The sequence below is a fragment of the Capricornis sumatraensis genome, chromosome 11 (genome assembly GCF_032405125.1).
Source record: "Capricornis sumatraensis isolate serow.1 chromosome 11, serow.2, whole genome shotgun sequence".
In the NCBI taxonomy this organism is placed as follows: Eukaryota; Metazoa; Chordata; class Mammalia; order Artiodactyla; family Bovidae; genus Capricornis; species Capricornis sumatraensis.
Window position 1 is genome coordinate 35,420,626 of NC_091079.1, and position 18,910 is coordinate 35,439,535.

The window sequence follows — 18,910 nt, forward strand, 5'->3', positions numbered from 1 at the left end:
GTGTGTCGGTTTCTTCTTTGGCCTCCAAGCTTACTATCTTTCACCTGCCTGCAGCCATAAACCATATCTCTTCTTGATGAATTTCCTGTGCTCTGTGACTGGGCACCCTTGATCAGAACTTATCTCCACATTGAGCAGCACATGTCAAACTGCCCTCTTCCTCCTGAACTTTGAGCCTCAACAGCCTGGGGTGGGAGAGGAAGGGAGGGAGGGAGACTGTCATTGATCAAGGGTTCTAGGAGGGGTTAGTGACACAGAGGTAGATTCCAAAGCCAGCACAGAGGTGGGGCAGGAGGACTTGACCCCAAGAAATACGCGGATGGAAAAGGACGCAGTGAATGATAGAACACGCATTAGACACTGAAGACAAAATCATCATGGACAGTCAAAACGTTAGTTGTTAACTTAAGTCTTCTTGCCTTCCACCCCATTCCACTGTGGTACGCAGAGGAGAGTCAGTGTTTGGCTTACCACTGCATCTCCAGCACCCAGCATCCCACCTGACACCCGATAGACTCCAGTCTCCTTGGCCATCTTTCATTTCCATTTGCAAAGCTCTTTCCTGTTTCTTGGAGAAGGAAATGGCAACCCACTGCAGTACTCTTGCCTGGAAAATTCCTTGGATGGAGGAGCCTGGTAGGCTATACAGTCCATGGGGTCACAGAGTCAGACACAACTGAAGGACTTCACTTTCCTGTTTCTAGAGCCGTTGCATAAACTAAAACATCAGATCTGGAAGACTTTCTCACTTTCTCAATGATGCCCTGCCTCTCATCCTTTGGTTCACAGCCTAGCTAGCTCTTTAAAGAGTTCCATTTCTATTTAGAGTAAATTATAGACACACTTGCACATATGCATGGATATGTGTGCACACACACATTTGCTTCCATCATAGCATTCTGTTTGGTTCCACCACAGTCCATACTACAGTTTGTAATAATTCTTTGTACATTTCCTCAGCTTGGCTGTACATTCCAGAAAGAGAAAATATTCATATCCATTTTGTTCACTGTTGTAGTCCCAGTGACCAGCCCATCCAAGAGTCTCAATAGATAAAGGTTAAAGAACAAAAGAACAAGAATATAAGCAGAGGTAATAAACCTATACGAATTTTCATCCTAAGTTACATGGGCAGGTGGCATAAAATAAAGACAGCATGTTAGACCAGAGTAGGAAAGATGGATTAATTAATAACCATCTATGATCGATTAAATAACCAAAACTAAAGCAGAATCCATTTCTTCTTTATTCTACATCAAAATCAATTCCAAATGAGTCAAAGATATAAATCTTAAAAAAATTAAGCCATTCAAAAAAAAAACACTTGAAGATGAATATATACAAGAAATCTTAATAATCTTACTGCAGAGACTTTTTTCTAAGCAAGTCAAAGAAGAAAGGATGGATATATTTAAATATGTAAAAATTAACACTTCCTTCACACACATATACACATATATACACGTTCCAAACGTAAATAGAGACAAAAGATAAATTGGGGAATTATAATTGTCATACTTGACAAAAACATGGATTTTATTATATATGTTCTTACAAGTAAATAATAAAAACTCTAGTAACTCAAAATAAAATTAAAGGACATAAACAAGCAGAACAGTGTAAAACTCATACAAATGGCTTTTAAGGACCAGGATATATTATTTTAAGAATACCAAGGAAAGGAATGTAAATTAATCATGAGATAGCCATTTTTTATCTTTGAAATTGGCAGAAATGAAGAAGTTTGATCATCTTTAGTGCTGGTCAAGATACGGAGACAGAAGCACTGGCATAGAACTGTAGAAGGGTATACACATTGTCTTGAAAGTCAGGTGTTTGAAAGTCACTCAGCATTTTTATGTCTGTGTGTAGGACAACTTGGCAGCATCTCTCAGAATTTTAAAGCACGTGGATGTGACAGTTGGACTATAAAGAAAGCTGAGCACCGAAGAATTGCTGCTTTTGAACTGTGGTGTTGGAGAAGACTCTTGAAAGTCCCTTGGACTGTGAGGAGATTAAACAAGTCCATCTTAAAGGAGACCAGTCCTGAATATTCATTGGAAGGACTGATGCTGAAGCTGAAGCTCCAATACCTAATTTACAGGGAAGCCTAGCAGGCTGCAGTCCATGGGGTCGCAAATAGTCAGACACCACTAAGCAACAGAACTCTTTACGCCAACAATTGCATTCTAAGATTTTATTCTACAGATAAACATGCACACATATGCAAATATGCATAAATGAAGACAGTCATGCAAAAGACCAAAATAATCTAAACAACCTTGAACAGTGGACTGATTAAATAAGGTTTGGTTCATACCCACAGTAAACTAACATGTGGCCACCAAAAAAGAAATGTGTCAGTGTCTTGTGTCTATTTACTAAGTGAAGCCCACAAGGCATGGGACAAAGGCAATGCACAAACCCATTTTTTGAGAAAAAGAAGCCAGTGATAGATAGATAAACATGGCTGTGTATGCATACCATCTCTGTAAGGACTCAAAGCTCAGAGGCGAGGGGCTGAGTGGTCAGTAGGCTTACTTTTCATGGTGCCTTTTCATATTATTGGGGGGAAATGTACCATCTGCACATATTATTTTTAAATTTAGAAGCTAGCTAGATTATAAAAAATGATGGTAGCATAACTCAGTGCAGCCTTCAAAAAGATCCTCTGTAATAATAATGGCAATGTTAGTAAAATAAAAAGATTTTTCAGTCTTGTTTGGTTAATGCTTTTATCACTCCAAGTACAAAGTTTTAAATGAACACCTAAAATAAAAAAAGAGTAATGCTTTCAATAGTTCAAGAGTAAGACAGGTTTAGCCCTTTAGCTGTGAATAAGATCAACTTTAAAAGCCTATATTTAATTTATTAAAAAATATATTTTACTTTTAAAAAGATGGCCAACCTAGGCAGCATGGGCAGGTTAAGATCACTTGTTGCTGGAGTCAGTCCCTACCCATCTCCAGCAATGTATTCAAATGCAATGGCAATGGTTACTTATTAAACTCAAGAGATATTATGCCCTGGGAAAACCATTATAAACTTGACCTTTAGGAGAACTGATCTCTTCATGAAATACAGAGCAACTGTCTCTGAAGAAACGAAAATGGGCAATCGTCATGTAAGTATTTATTGCTCTCGGGACTCAAACCAAGTTCTAATTTTGGTTAACATGTGGAGAAATTTAAATTATGAAATCATGATTGATGCTTTCATACTTTATCATTGTGATCACTCCTAATTGTTGGTTTTCACAACAGCAAACTATGCTTTGAAAATGCGTTTGAAATGTATTTTTTTTTTCATTAGAAATATCTTAGGAGGGATGAATGAGAAGTATTTGGAACAAGGTGGAAAACAATGCCTTGCAGAGAGCAAGTGGTTACAAATTTAAGGAATGTGTGATTAAAGCTGTTAGTTTGTAGCAAAGCTACACAAAGCTTCATAGATGTCACCCTCAATGTTTTGGGACTACAGGTTCATGTTGTAAATATCAGACATGATAATATCCTAGTAGACAAAGCTACTAGGATTCTCACAAGCCTATATAGCTTGGATTGAAAGGTGAAAATATCCCAGTACCAAACAACCAGGTATTTGTAAATACTCACAAAATAGATTTAATATTTTACTTTTCTTCTGAATGTCTAAGCTCATGTGAATAGCATGTCCGTAAACTATAAATGGCTAAAACTTGATGAAAATACTACCATTTGGAACTAACTAGGCACAAGGCAGTTTGGAGTTAAATCTTGATTTTTTTTTTTTTTTACAGTGAAAAAGGTATACCCAAAGCTATGGCAATAAGAATTTTAATAAGGTTTTGCTGCATCTTCTGTAACTTCCCTCAGGAAGAAGGATTTATTGTGTGTACACTAGGAATGAAGAGAATAAAAATCCAAAATTTTCCGTAAAGTAGAACTTTATTTATAAGATATTTCTCCTTTGGCCTACATCAGACTTGCACTCAGATGGCTGCAAACCTACAAGCATTGTCTTCAGAGAGGCATTATTTTTAAAGTCATCTGTAAATACCATTATCATACTAGCCAAGGTTATGAGGCTTCCATTTAGTGGGTCTTTCAGAGAAACTGAAACCTACTTTTAAAAATACTCCTGATCCTGGGAACTCTCTGGTGGGCAAGTCACTAGGACTCTAAGCTTCCAACACAGGTGGCCTGGGTTTGATCCCTGGTCGGGGAACTAAGATCACCATAAACTGTGTGATGTGGCCAAAAGAAAAAAAATTTTTTTACTATTTTTTAAAATAAATAAAATAAGATACTCTGATCTGTGCAGAGGACCTCAGGAAAAATTATTGGCTCCTGCCTTAGCTACTTCAGAGGATATTTTCACCCCTTGAAAGTCAACCCCATGGGGCCGTGGCTTGTGTGAGTAGTCTAGCATTTTATGTATTTCTTTTTTGAATCTTCAGAGCCAATCTTACTCCCTGCCAGAAGGCAGTCAACACTTGCCCAAAGGGCAGGCCTTACCCTCGGCAGACCTGCAGCCTCTCAGCCACCCATCAGGGAGTGGAGAGCCAGAGTCCCACCAGCCTGTAAGCATTTATTTTCCCTCCAAATCATAAGTATGACCAGGCTTTCTCATGGGCCCCATATTACTCACCAATGACTTGTCATGCTGAACCCTCCAATCTGAAAAGATCCCCATGAGGCATTCCTTCCAAGCAGGGGCATTTTTCCCTGGAAAATGTTTGTTACCATCTTTGCAGCTATGGTGAAAATTTAATCTAGGAACTGAGCTTCCCTTCCCAACAGTGTCCTTTAATAGTGCCCGGGAACAGGGAATGTGACCCTACACTCTGCTCCTATGACACCATAGAAAATATTAGTGGAATTTACCATGTATAAAGAATGATATGTTCTAAGATTGTGTTTCTAGATAAGTAAATGCAACATCTCTTACAAGGACAAATGACTGCGTTAGAAAATGACTTGAATACGTACAAACTTAAAACTAAGATGCTTATAGTTTTAAAGCAGCTATACTTCCTGGTGGTGGCTTAGTGGTAAAGAATCCACCTTCCAATGCAGGAGACACAAGAGACTATGTTCAATCCCTGGGTCAGGACGATCACCTGGAGAATAAGGTGGCAACCCACTCCAGTATTCTTACCTGGAAATTTTCACGGACAGGGAGCCTGGTAGGCCACAGTCCATGGGGTTGCAAAGAGTCAACACGACTGAGCGACTGAGCGTACACACACACACACACACACACACACACACTCAACCAAAACACATTTGGAAACTAAATGTTAGCAAAATACAAGTCCATGATGTACAAAAGTATGTTGTTGATTTAGCGTAATAGATAATGTTCTTGTGCTGAAGTTAAATGCTGGGCTCAATGCAAAAATGGCACTGATAGCTATTATGTGGTTTTTCTGAGTTACAGCATCCCTGAAATATGATGTGGTGTGTGACTTCTTAGTTCTCCCATCACGTTTCTCTATCCTAACTACTGAGAAACTTTTCTTTATAAGACTCCCTGTAAGACAACTGGGCATTCTCTTGGCCAAAATGCAGGCTTTTTACATTAAACCTCTTTCTGTTCTTTGTTCTTTTATCATGAGCTTGTAACAATTAAAGTATGTTATTTGGCATGCTTTATAAATAGAAACACAAACACAAGCATTGAGATCATGTGCTAGCGCCTACTCAACCTGATGATCCAGCATGCTTCATACTAGTTCTTCAGTTCAGTTCAGCTCAGTTGCTCAGTTGTGTCCAACTCTTTGCAACCCCATGGACTGAAGCACGCCAGGCCTCTCTGTCCAACACCAACTCCCAGAGCCTACTCAAACTCATGTCCATCGAGTTGGTGATGCCATCCAACCATCTCATCCTCTGTTGTCCCCTTCTTCTCCCACCTTTAATCTTTCCCACCGAGCATCATGGTCTTTTCCAATGAGTCAGTTCTTCGCTTCAGGTGGCCAAAGTATTGGAGCTTCAGTTTCAACATCAGTCCTTCCAATGAACACCCAGGACTGATCTCCTTTAGGATGAACTGGTTGGATCTCCTTGCAGCCCAAGGGACTCTCAAGAGTCTTCTCCAAAACCACAGTTCAAAAACCTACTAGGAAAGCTGAATCTCTCAAAATATGTCCATAAAGCAGAGTCCACAGATAACTGTTTGACAAATATTGGTCTAAAGACATTTGAAAGTTGGAAATCATATTTTCCAAGGTACTCTGATATGGAATCCTAGTCAATTCTGAAAACTGAAACTTACTTTTTTCCTTTGTGTTTTTCTCCAATGCTTTCGCCATCATCACTGATTTTTCTGAATTCTAGACATAGTGTTTCTACCTAACCTGTTTGGAGCAGTAAGAACTGACACTAGTATATTATTATCATTTGCTGAAACACAGTGTTCAGAGTCTGCTTAGCCTAGAGGCCATGTCTCTGCTCAATGAGCTTTGTGCAGAGACAGAAAAATAGATCCTCATGAAAAAAGCTTAGGTTCAGCCAGATGACTCTTCCTCTGTGTGAGTTATTTTCAAGAGAGTAACCATTTCGAGGAAAATAGAATATTGTGACAAAGAGAGAGATGACTTAGTCACAAGAGTATGGCTGCAGAGGGCAGAGTCATAGACACGGAGCAAGATCTAGGGATGCCATGGATAAATGTGGAAGTCATCACAAACTCAAGAGGACTACTGATTTCTGGAAAATTTTTTCGAGACTAATTAACAGGTGCTAAAAAAGTACTACTGAATTTCTACTCAGAGTATGGACCCTGGGCTAGTAGCAATGTCCACATGGCCTGGGTGCTTTTAGAAATACAGAATCTGAGACTTTCCTGGTAGTCCAGTGGTTAAGAATCCAGTTGCAATGTGGGGGACATGAGCTCTATCCCTTATCAAGGAACTGCTGCTGTTGCTGCTGCTAAGTCACTTCAGTCGTGTCCAACTCTGTATGACCCCATAGACGGCAATCCCGTCCCTGGGATTCTCCAGGCAAGAACACTGGAGTGGGTTGCCATTTCCTTCTCTAATGCATTAAAGTGAAAAGTGAAAGTAAAGTTGCCCAGTCATGCCCGACTCTTAGCGATCCCATGGACTGCAGCCTACCAGGCTCCTTTGTCCATGGGATTTTCCAGGCAAGAGTACTGGAGTGGGTTGCCATTGCCTTCTCCGATCAAGGAACTAAGGTCTCATAGGTCAAGGAACAACTAAGCCCACACACTGCAAACGGAGAGCCCACCTGCAGCAACTACTGAAGCCCTTGCACTCTGGGGCCCGGTGCCACAGCTAAGACCTGACTCAGACAAAGAAAAAAACACAGACTCTCAGGCCCACCCAGACGTACTTCATCAGAACCTAGGCTTCTACAAGGTCCCCAAGTGTTTCCCATGCACGTTGAAGTCGAGAAGCGCCAGACTGGGGAACAACTTCAACTTGCCTGGATGTTGGAGTTACCTGGGGGTTCTAGAAACCAGCGAGGCCTGAGTCCCACCCCCAGAGAATCTGAATTAATTGGTCTGGTTGTTGGCCTGGGTGTTGGGATTTCTAAATGCTCCCCCAGGCAATGCTGATGAGCACAGAGTTTGAGAAATGGTGACCCGCACACCACGATCCTGGCAAGACCAGCTCAGCACACTGCTGATGAACAAAATGCCATTGTGAGTGCCTGGAAATGAAAACCAACTTGTAAATGTCAGAACATCTGCTCAGTGGTCCCCAGGGTGTTTGTCAAGATGCCACATTTATGACTCACTTGTGCTGACATTTAGCCAACACAAATATTGTCTGAAATGGGACTACGTGGTGGACCGTGAACACCCGAGAGATACATGACAGGTGGGGCCTAGGTCAGGATTCCTGAGAAAAGCAGCGAGGCTCTAAAGACAGCCGAAATGTGATGGGGAATTTGAGACAAAAGTACGTATGGCTTTAACCAAGAGTGCTTTACACTGTGATCCCCAAACTCAAAGAATCACAGTGACCCCCAAATACAAACCAGCCTAGACTATGCAGGAATATCTCTATCAGGAAAACTTTTATCCTGGAAAGTTAGTCCTTTAGATCATCACCATCCAGAAGAGGAAACAAAAATGGCCTCTGCCATCAGAACATGACATGCACTAAAGCAAGCTTTATTTAATGACAACTCTCCCATGTGAAGTCTAGCTATGTTTTAGGCAAAATTACACAATCTTGGCTTTGGAGGTTTCTTGGCTATAACAGATTAAAAACAGTCATTTAAAAGAGGTGCAGGATAAAGACTGGCAAGGACAAATACACTCACAGAAGAAGAGCATGCAACTAAAAACTTGACCCAGGACAAACTTGACCCAGGAACTTGAAAGGTGTAGGAACCTGGGGCGCTTTGAGTAGAGGATGGATTTGAGCACATCCCAACATAGCCAAGCATCTCTGCTCTACAGCACAGCAACATGACCCCAACGCCCAGCAATAATGGGCATCACTGGAGGTTTAAAAGGGCCTTTTGAAATGATGATGGTAATGAAAACAGACATTTTTTAAGTTGTTGTGAGACAGTGAATAGCTTTGAGCACAGTGGTCCACGAAATTTGAGCCCTTTACAGAGCACTTCATATATACAAGTGTCAGTCCTCACAGCAATTCTAATAGTAAGGTACTATTATTATTAGTCCTCTTTTAAATGGTGGAAAGTGAAGCAAAAAGAAGTTAGGTTATTTGTCTGAGGTTGTACTAATATATCTAATAAGAGATAGTAGAGGTGATGGAATTCCAGTGGAGCTATTTCAAATCCTGAAAGATGATGCTGTGAAAGTGCTGCACTCAATATACCAGCAAATTTGGAAAACTCAGCAGTGGCCACAGGATTGGAAAAGGTCAGTTTTCATTCCAATCCCAAAGAAACGCAATGCCAAAGAATGCTCAAACTACCGCACAATTGCACTCATCTCACATGCTAGTAAAGTAATGCTCAAAATTCTACAAGCTAGGCTTCAGCAATACGTGAACCGTGAACTTCCAGATGTTCAAGCTAGTTTTAGAAAAGGCAGAGGAACCAGAGATCAAATTGCCAACATCCGCTGGATCATGGAAAAAGCAAGAGTTCCAGGAAAACATCTATTTCTGCTTTATTGACTATGCCAAAGCCTTTGACTGTGTGGATCACAATAAACTGTGGGAAATTCTGAAAGAGATGGGAATGACAGACCACCTGACCTGCCTCTAGAGAAACCTGTATGCAGGTCAGGAAGCAACAGTTAGAACTGGACATGGAACAACAGACTGCTTCCAAATAGGAAAAGGAGTGCGTCAAGGCTGTATATTGTCACCCTGCTTATTTAACTTACATGCAGAGCACATCATGAGAAAAACTGGGCTGGAAGAGGCACAAGCTGGAATCAAGACTGCCAGGAGAAATATCAATAACCTCATATATGCAGATGACACCACCCTTATGGCAGAAAGTGAAGAGAAACTAAAAAGCCTCCTGATGAAAGTGAAAGAGGAAAGTGAAAAATTTGGCTTAAAGCTCAACATTTAGAAAACTAAGATCATGGCATCTGGTCCCATCACTTCACGGCAAATAGATGGGGAAACAGTGGAAACAGTGTCAGACTTTATTTGGGGGGCTTCAAAATCACTGCAGATGGTGATTGCAGCCATGAAATTAAAAGATGCTTACTCCTTGGAAGAAAAGTTATGACCAACCTAGATAGCATATTCAAAAGCAGAGACGTTACTTTGCCAACAAAAGTCCATCTAGTCAAGGCTATGGTTTTTCCAGTAGTCACGTATGGATGTGAGAGTTGGACTGTGAAGAAGGCTGAGCACCGAAGAATTGATGCTTTTGAACTGTGGTGTTGGAGAAGACTCTTGAGAGTCCCTTGGACTGCAAGGAGATTCAACCAGTCCATTCTGAAGGAGATCATCCCTGGGATTTCTTTGGAAGGAATGATGCTGAAGCTGAAACTCCAGTACTTTGGCCACCTCATGCGAAGAGTTGACTCATTGGAAAAGACTCTGATGCTGGGAGGGATTGGGGGCAGGAGGAGAAGGGGACGACAGAGGATGAGATGAGTGGATGGCATCACCGATTCAATGGACGTGAGTTTGAGTGAACTTGGGTGTTGGTGATGGACAGGGAGGCCTGGCGTGCTGCGATTCATGGGGTCGCAAAGAGCTGGACACGACTGAGCGACTGAACAGAACTGAACTAAACTGAATAAGAGGTAAACATGAATTAAGGTTTGAGTAGAAATTCTTCACACTATGTCTTGGGCTCCTATTACACTAACTAGAAGCTAACCAACTGGGATGTATACAACTATGGAACTGGATTATCACTTCATGATGTCTTTACTCCATTTGAGCTTTCTCCTTCTCTCCTCATCCCCACACTGGAATAGATGCTTTTCTGCAGTGCTTCCATAATATTCTGTGTATAATGCCATCACTTCTCTCCCAGGTGATTCTGGAACTTTTTATACATCACTGGACAGAACTGGATGGACGGCTCCAACTGCCCTGGGGGTGCACTGTGTCTTATTTGTCTTAGCTTCCCCAGTACCGACACAATACCTGGCGCACAGCAAATGTGAATGAATTCATCAGTTCACTGCATTTTCTCTCTTTTTTTCACTACATTTGTTTATTCATTTTTGTGCTGGGTCTTTGTTGCTGCTGGGGTTTCGTCTGCTTGCAGAAAGTGGGGGCTGCTCTCTAGTGGCAGTGCATAGCCTTCTTGTTGCAGCGGCTTCTCTCGCTGTGGAGCACAGGCTTCAGGGCACAGGCTTCAGGAGCTGCGCCTCCTGGGCTCTGGAGCACAGGCTCAGTAGCTGTGGTGCATGGGCTTAGCTGTTCTGTGACATGTGGGATCTTCCTGGATCGGGGATTGAACCTGAGTCTCCTCTTCTTATGAGGATACCAATCACTGGATTTAGGACCCTCCCTCAGTCTGAACTCATCTAAAACTCCTTAACTAATTATATCTGCAAAGGTTCAATTTCCAAATACTGTCACATTCTGAGGTTCTGAGTAGACATGAATTCAGGGCCACTAGTCAACCCACTACTCCAAGGAAATTGGGTTTCATTGCCTTAAGCTAGTAGTGGTTTTCAAACGTTGCATAGCAGATTCCTTTGAAAGACTTATTTAAACAGAGACCTGGGCCCCATCTGCAAAGAGTCTGATTCAGTAGATGCTCTATAGTGGGGCCTGAGAATCTGCATTTCTGACAAGTTCCCTGGTGATGCTGACGCTGCTGTCTAGGTACCACACCTGGAGAACTACTATCTTAGGCAACAGAGAAGTCCCGGTCAATCTCATACAAGGGGATGGCAAGGTGGGCATTATGGATGGACCGTGCTGGAAGCTGGTAGAGAAAGGTTTGGAGAGAAACATGACCAACGGCGAGTACAGCCCTTGAAAGACAGTGGCCCTGGAGAAAGAAGATGAACCCCTGCCCTGAACTGAAACAGGGACAGTGGGATTGGAGAGAAAAGGACAGATGGGAGGGTCAAACGGACATAACTTGCTGACTGACAGGATATGGGAGGTGGGGGACAAGAAAGACTCCACAGAGCCCCCCCCCACCCCCGGTACCTGGCTGTGAATGCGGGATGATAGCGGCGCACCCTGGGAGTGAGGACAAGTCTGCAAGGCGAAACAATGAATTTGGTTTGGGGATCTGTTGGGTTTGAAATATCTGGGTATTATACCTAACATAGCTGGATCTGAAACTCAAGAGACAAGTCTGGGGTTGAGGTGGTTTGTAAGTATAAATTCTGGGGTTTTGTTTCATTTTGTTTTTAAGTGAGTATGTATTTATTCACAAACTACTGGACTGACAGTGGCTTAAATAACAAAGACCTTAAGTTACTAACTCTGACCGGAAGCCTGAATGCAGGGAACTCCAGGGCTGGTTCAGCAGTTCAGTCCTATCACTAGGGACTCAGGGTACCTCTGCCTTTCCATTCTGCCACCCCCGAGGTACTGGCAACATCTCCACTCATGGATGCAAGAGAATGGCCACGTGTGTGCTCAGGTTTGCGATCTCACAGCATAGGGTCACAGGCAAGAAGGAAAGGGGTAGAGAAAAAGTGAGTTTCTTTTCCTGTAAACAGTCCCCTGTCAGTGAGGAAAATCTTCTGGGAAACCCCAGGCAGACATGCCTTTGTCACATTGGCCGGAATTGGTCAAAAGCCCACTCCAAGACCAATGACGGACAAAGATGAAGGGCACGGTGATGGATCACGATTCATCCCGAGCGCTGGGGAAATCATCTTGTCAGTACGTGTTCTTTCCCTCTCCTCTCTCTCTCTCACTCTCTCCTTCTTTCTATGTCTTGGCCTCATTCTCTCCTATCGAAAATGAACCTTGCCTTTTGAATGGTGGGGAAGGCAAAAGGAGTTGATGAGAGGGAGACCTGGTCACAGACAGTTCAGGCACCACAGAGAATTCCACAGCCTCACATAGCTCCAGATTAACTACCCTAAGGAAAAGAGTTTTCTCTAAGCATCCATACATTCAATGCCAAGGATAATTCTGATTGACTTGGGTATGTACCTGTTTCCTGGACTATCACCTTAGCCAAGGTTGGCCTTACCTATTCTTAGGGATGGGTGGCATTGCTTGGTCAGTATTACCTTCTTACAACTACTGGTTTTTTTGTTTTTAAATGTAGAGTCATAGTTTTACTACTTTATTTTTATTGGAGTATATGTGCGTTACAATGTTGTGTTGCTTTACAATGCTGTTTCTGCTGCACACAAAGGGAATCAGTTATATATGTACATATATCCTCTCCTTCTAGAGCCTCCCTCCCACCCCCAGCTATGACTGCAAATATGACTACGATTGAAATAGAAAGAGAAGGAAGATTTGAAGATCAGATGGGAAGGCAGTAGAATAAATCACCCTTCCGATGATGTGGGTTTGGGTTGTGGTGGGAATGAAAAGGAAGACAAAAATGATGAAAAGAATTTTAGAGAAATAATTAAGAAGTTTGGATCCAATGCATATTTCAACTCTCTTACCAGGGGAAAGAATTGCATTCATTGTTTTGATTCTAGAGGAGACAAAAATCTGCTTAAAGCAAATTTCACTCTTTCACCTTGTTTCCTTTTCAGCAAATCTGAACTTGTTCATAAAATGTTGGTTATGCCCCAATACACAGCACTATTCAGTGCTGCAATGGCTCAGCTCAGCCCCTAATATTTTCAATTTTCAATTCCATCTGCCCACTTATCATTGATTCCAGAGGATCCCAGAGTATACTCACTTCCTTTTTTCCTGTAAGCAATGAATCCCAAGTTTATACGCTCATTGAATTGGAAGGGGAGAAAAAACAGTTTTTGGCAATAGAAAAAGGACATGGACAATTCTTCTCTAATGGGAAGAGCGCTTCATTTTTCATCACTCTTGAGAGCATGTCTCCCTTCATAGCTGAGAAATAGCCATCATCACCCCATCACCACCTCATCCTCCAAGTGCACTTTTGTTAAGGCAATACAGCAGTCATTTGACTACCTGAAGGCTTAACACTCTTCAGAGGCCTCTAAATCCCCAAACAATCTGTGGACAACCTCAAAGCAGACATTTCCCCCAGGACACAAAATCTGGTTTTGAGATACTGATGGCTTTCTGCCTCTAGTAGAAACTCGGGGTTGTCCAGCCCAACACAGTACTGAAAGGCCTCCCAAAGGAGCTGCCAACTGGGGCTGTCAGCTGAGGCTGTGATTCAGACAAGCTTTTACCTTGGGACCAACTTGAACTTGAACTCTTCCTCCTAGTTACCTTATCCCCGTACTCATCTTTCAGATGTTTCATCTAGGTTCCTTTGAAAGAGAATCAAAGAGAAAGACACCATGGTCCACTTCTAATCCCCTCTTTTAAGTAACCACAGCAATGCCCTCTTTGTGACTGGGGACCTTGTTACCTAGGTGTCATTTGCCACCAGAAGCTTGGCCTTCTCAACACCTGCAGGTAACATGTTGACAGAACAGTCACAGCCATGTGATCAGGGCTGTAGACTCTTTACAGATCAGAGCTTAGCACTACTGACACTTGGAACCAGGTAATTCTTTGCTGCAGGGGGTGGTTGTGTGCCCGGTGGGATGTTTATTAGAGTCCCTTGGCCTGTGTGACTAGATACCACCAACACTCCCCTATTTGTGACAACCAAAAACTCTCTAGACATTGCCCAATGTCCCTAGAGGGGCAAAATCACTCCTTGTCAGTTGAGAACCACTTCATGAGGCACAGACCTTAAATGGGAAAGCAAGGCCACTGGGCAGGAGAAGTCCCGATAATGTCCTTATCTGGCTGAGCTTCCACCAGCAATCATGCCTTCCCGCCCCTCTGGCCCAGGCTCTCTCTCCCACTGATTGCCTCTCTTATCACAGGGCAAAAGCCAACTCATCTTGAACCTTGACCCTTGTCCTCCTGTTGATGACCTCGGCAGTTGAGAGGCAGTGGTTCCCCCCACCCCAAAAGTCCTTAGCTCATTAATTAAGTTCTGATAGCCAGAATGCAAAGAGCTTTCCTGCAGAAATACCCAGGGACAAGCCTGCCGAGCTACTGGTTTTCCTACCTAGATGAACAGTGCTTATCTGGAAAGACACTATCTGAAATAATCAGGAGTCAGTTTGCTCACCTCTCCTCTGGGTGGAGCCCCCTCAAAGACTTGCCCCAGTCAATCTCCCCCTGAATGGAGGAATCAGGCTTGCTACTGGTCAATGTGACCCTGGCCAGTCCTAGTTAAAATGGAGGTGTAGCTACATGGTGAAATTACTAAATATTCTTATAAGATGGAAACTGTGCTTAAATATACCCAATGGAGTACACTGCAATGTATTTTTTCTATTTATTAATAATAGTTTAACTTTTTGCTCTGACAAACATCAAAGTGGATTTGGATTTAAAACTCCTTAAAAGCAAGACTTTCAAGACCAGAGACAGGGTGTGGTAGGCTTCTCACATTGTTTGTGTTTCTGAGTGTATCGCTAGTATCTTTGGAAACAATGGCACCCACCACTTTGATGAGTCTTAAGTTCACATCTCCTTAAGGTCAAGTCTCAACCTCATAGTCACCTTTGACGGTAAATACCACATTGAGATGTATAACCCAAAGAGCATAGCCTAAGAAATTGTGTCTTTCTGGAAAATGACCTAACAATGCCAATCTTCTTCAAACGTTGTTCTTAAAATGCTAATCTATAAAATTTAAATTTACAGAAACCCCAAATTTAAAAGAAAGATCACTTTTTAAAATCTAAAAAGTTGCACTTACTTTTCAGAACACACAGCCTATGTAAGTATATCATTTTGAGATCTGATCCAAGGGGATGCTTTTTCTATGTTCAGCCTTATTTGCCCAGTCTTGCAAATATTTGTACTCATTCAGAGTGACGGCTTCCCTAGTGGCTCAGATGGTAAAGATGGTAAAGAATCTGCCTGCAATGCAGGAGGCCTGGGTTCAATCCCTGGGTCGGGAATATCCCCCAGAGAAGGGAATGGCTACCTACTCCAGTATCTTGCCTGGAGAATTCCACGGGCTACAGTCCATGGGGTCACAAAGGGTCAGACACGACTGAGACTAACACTAACAGAGTGATGGCCAAACCTTTAATAGGCACACCTGTCACTGTAAAAACTCCATCTTTGAAAGGATGAATCAATAGAAACAAAGAGCTCCCTGGTTCTCAGCACCCTTCAAAGGTTTCCTAACATGCTTTCCTAGCTATCTGGTCCACATCTTTGGCTAACAGACTTCAAAAGCTGATCCAAGTGGAAAGAGGATCTAAGAACAGAGGAATCAGCTTTGCTATTAGTCAATGTGACCATGGTAAGTCCTAATTAAAATGGAGGGATAGTTGCCTGGCAAAAACTACCAAATATTCTTGTAAGATTGAAACTGTGCTTAAATATACTCAGCAGAATATACTACTATATGTGTTTTTTTCTATTTAATAGTTTAGCTTTTTGTTCTGACAAGCATTTAAGTGGATTTTGATTTAAAACCCAAAAAAGCAAGACGTTTAATCAAACTTATTGTTTCAAGGAAACCATGGCCAAGAAGCAATCAACTAAATGAAACAATATGCCACTAGTCACCCAAGATTCATGTTTAAAGAGGTGAATGACCCCTCTGTTGTGTTTCAAATTGCCTCTCAGTGTCTACTAAATGTATCTGTGGAAATGTCACCAGGACAGTATCTAGCTCTAAATTCATCGACTTTAAATAGTACAATACTTTGCATTCATGCTAACTGGTTTCAAAGTACAAATGAGTGGCCAGTTAGGGGTAAGAGAACATTGTCCTTGGAGACAGGAATCCAGTATTTTTCCATAATCGAGTAAGTGACTCTGGGCAGATGACTTCACCACCAAGCTTCAGTGTATCTGTAAAATGAGGTGATTGAATACATTGAACAATGTTTCCCAGACTTCACACTTAAGTGTGACCTTTTGGAATGCTTCCAAATACTTGTGCCACATGTCTTATTAATAGTCCTAATTATTTTCTTTGAATCCACTCATCTTTTTGACACAAATTTATCTTAAAAAGAAACCATGTATTAATACCATAAATGGGAAACTAGTATCAGTTGATATAAATACAAAAAGTGAGAAGAGTGTATTAAACTCAATCTAAATACTATTGCCAGCCAAAGGCTCAGATTCTGTCATTTGTTTTCTGATTAAAAAACACTAGTTTGCATAAAATAGAGAAGGTGTTTGCAGAGTAACTTCTGAGGCTTTCTGGGCCACACAGTCTTTGCTGTTGGTAGTGGTTTAGATGCTAAGTCGTGCCCGGCTCTTGCCACACCATGGGCTATAGACCACCAGGCTCCTCTGTCCATGGGATTTCCCAGGCAAGAATACTGTGGTGGGTTGCTCTTCCCCACCCAGGGACTGAACCACTGCCTCCTGCATTACAGGCCATTTCTTTACCACTGAACCACCAGGGAAGCCTTACAACCTTTGTTGTAGCTACTCAATTCTGCTATTGTAGTGTGGGAGCAATCATTGACCAAATGGGTATGAGTGGGTTGATTATGTCCCATGTTCGTTATGTTAAATAAATAAAAACTTTATTTACAAAAACAGGTGATGGACTAGATTTGGCCCCAGTCTATAGTTTGCCAGCTCCTGGACTGGAAAAGTGTGAAAAACATATTACCAGACAAAGATTGACTATTCACAAGAATCTAGAGAGAATTTTAAAAGGACCTCCTCTCCCAGTTGGAAATCCAGTGGGTTTTAACATCTTCAGTGTTCCATGTTATCTACTTTGAAAACTTGGTTTCAAAATTCACTTGGTTGAATTTCTACCCTAAGAATCTCTGATAAAACTCTTCCCTTTATCTTTTACACCCTGGATAAAGTCTAGGATTTCTTACTTGTACAAACACTCAGTGTATATATTTTTAAACCTTTCTCATTCATTGAAATATCAGTTGGAAATGTCTTAATTTTTATGAGACCAGTGGTTTTCATCCTTGGTTACACATTAGAATTATATGGAGAGTTTTTAAAATACCTATACCTCATATATCTGCGTGCATGCTCAGTCACTTAGTCCTGTCTGACTCTGCAACCCCATGGACTGCAACCTGCCAGGCTCATCTGTCCATGGGATTATCCAGGCAACAATACTGGAGTGGATTGCCATTTCCATCTCCGACCCAGAGATCAAACCCACGTTTCCTATGCATTGGCAGGCAGATTCTTTACCACTGAGCCACCTGGGAAGCCCATACCTAGTATATACATATATCTTGCTGCTGCTACTGCTGCTAAGTCACTTCAGTCGTGTCAGACTCTGTGCGACCGCATAGACAGCAGCCCACCAGGCCCTCCTGTCCCTGGGATTCTCCAGGCAAGAACACTGGAGTGTGGTGCCATTTCCTTCTCCAATGCATGAAAGTGAAAAGTCAAAGTGAAGTTGCTCAGTCGTGTCCGACTCTTCGCAACCCCATGGACTGCAGCCTACCAGGCTCCTCCATCCGCAGATTTTCCAGGCAAGAGTACTGGAGTGGGGTGCCATCGCCATATATCTTAATGATTCAGATTTATTAGGACTCAGTCATTTGTGTGTGCACATGCTGGCTATTGCAAACTTGCATAGTCAGTTTCAGCTAGGGTGACCACCTATCCTGGTTCACCTGGACTGTCCCAGTGTTAGCGCTGGAAACCCAGGATTTCCCAGGAAACCCTCCATCTTGGGCAGTCAGTGGTTGTTCACCTTAGTGCCAGCCCACCACTGGCAGAAAATCCTCATTTCTTTCCAGGAGGGTCAGGACAGTTTCAGACAGAAGATGAAGCTTCAGTAAATTTCCTTAAGTAGATCCATTCTCCTCTGTTGCCCATAGAACCAACGGTGGGCAACCAGGTGTTTAAAAAATAAAGGGACATGAGGCTCCATGCTGTCAGTTTCTAAGCCCCTCTGGCCCTGTGCAGACTCAGGCAGGACAGGGAGGAATCCATCCATCACAGCATCCGCCCTCTGCTTCCCCTGCCTCACATGGACAGGTCTCTGGCTAGTAAGACAAACCAGCAGTCGTTTTTGCACAGATTCTGTCAGGCAGAGAGAAGTGACCTTTTACCTGTGAAAATGTTGGACAGTTCATCAGGCTGGTAAGCAGTCACCCCAAGGAGGCAAACATCAGAAACTGGTCCTGCAGCTGGCCTCATGCCTTCTTAGTCTTCACAATGCCTCTGCTAAAATTCAGTTCCCTAGCACTGTGGTCCTCGAACAATGATCCCTATGGCAAGATGTCTTAGTAGCAGGAAAAGGGGTAACTGGAAGACTTGGGATCAGATGGGGAGAGGAGGAAGAGTCTGGAAAGCCTATTGGAGCAGGTCGGAAAAGTCAGTCCCTCCCTGGCCAACTCTGATCACTGTAATGAAAGCATTCTCCCCAGTCCTCACATGTTC

At 42.4% G+C, this 18,910-nt stretch overlaps 1 protein-coding gene across 3 annotated transcripts in view; it reads left to right on the forward strand.

The window, feature by feature from the left end:
- Window positions 1–3,066: 3,066 nt before the first annotated feature.
- Window positions 3,067–18,910, forward strand: part of ANXA13 (annexin A13) — a 57,757-nt gene continuing 41,913 nt past the window's right edge. The window contains exons 1-2 of one of the 3 annotated variants that reach the window (XM_068983794.1): window positions 3,095–3,124; window positions 4,439–4,562. In XM_068983794.1, the coding sequence (XP_068839895.1) occupies window positions 3,110–3,124; window positions 4,439–4,562 (139 nt within the window). In that variant the 5' untranslated portion in view covers window positions 3,095–3,109. Of the gene's footprint in view, window positions 3,125–4,438; window positions 4,563–18,910 lie in introns of all 3 variants that reach the window. The other 2 variants (XM_068983793.1, XM_068983795.1) reach the window with 2 other exon arrangements.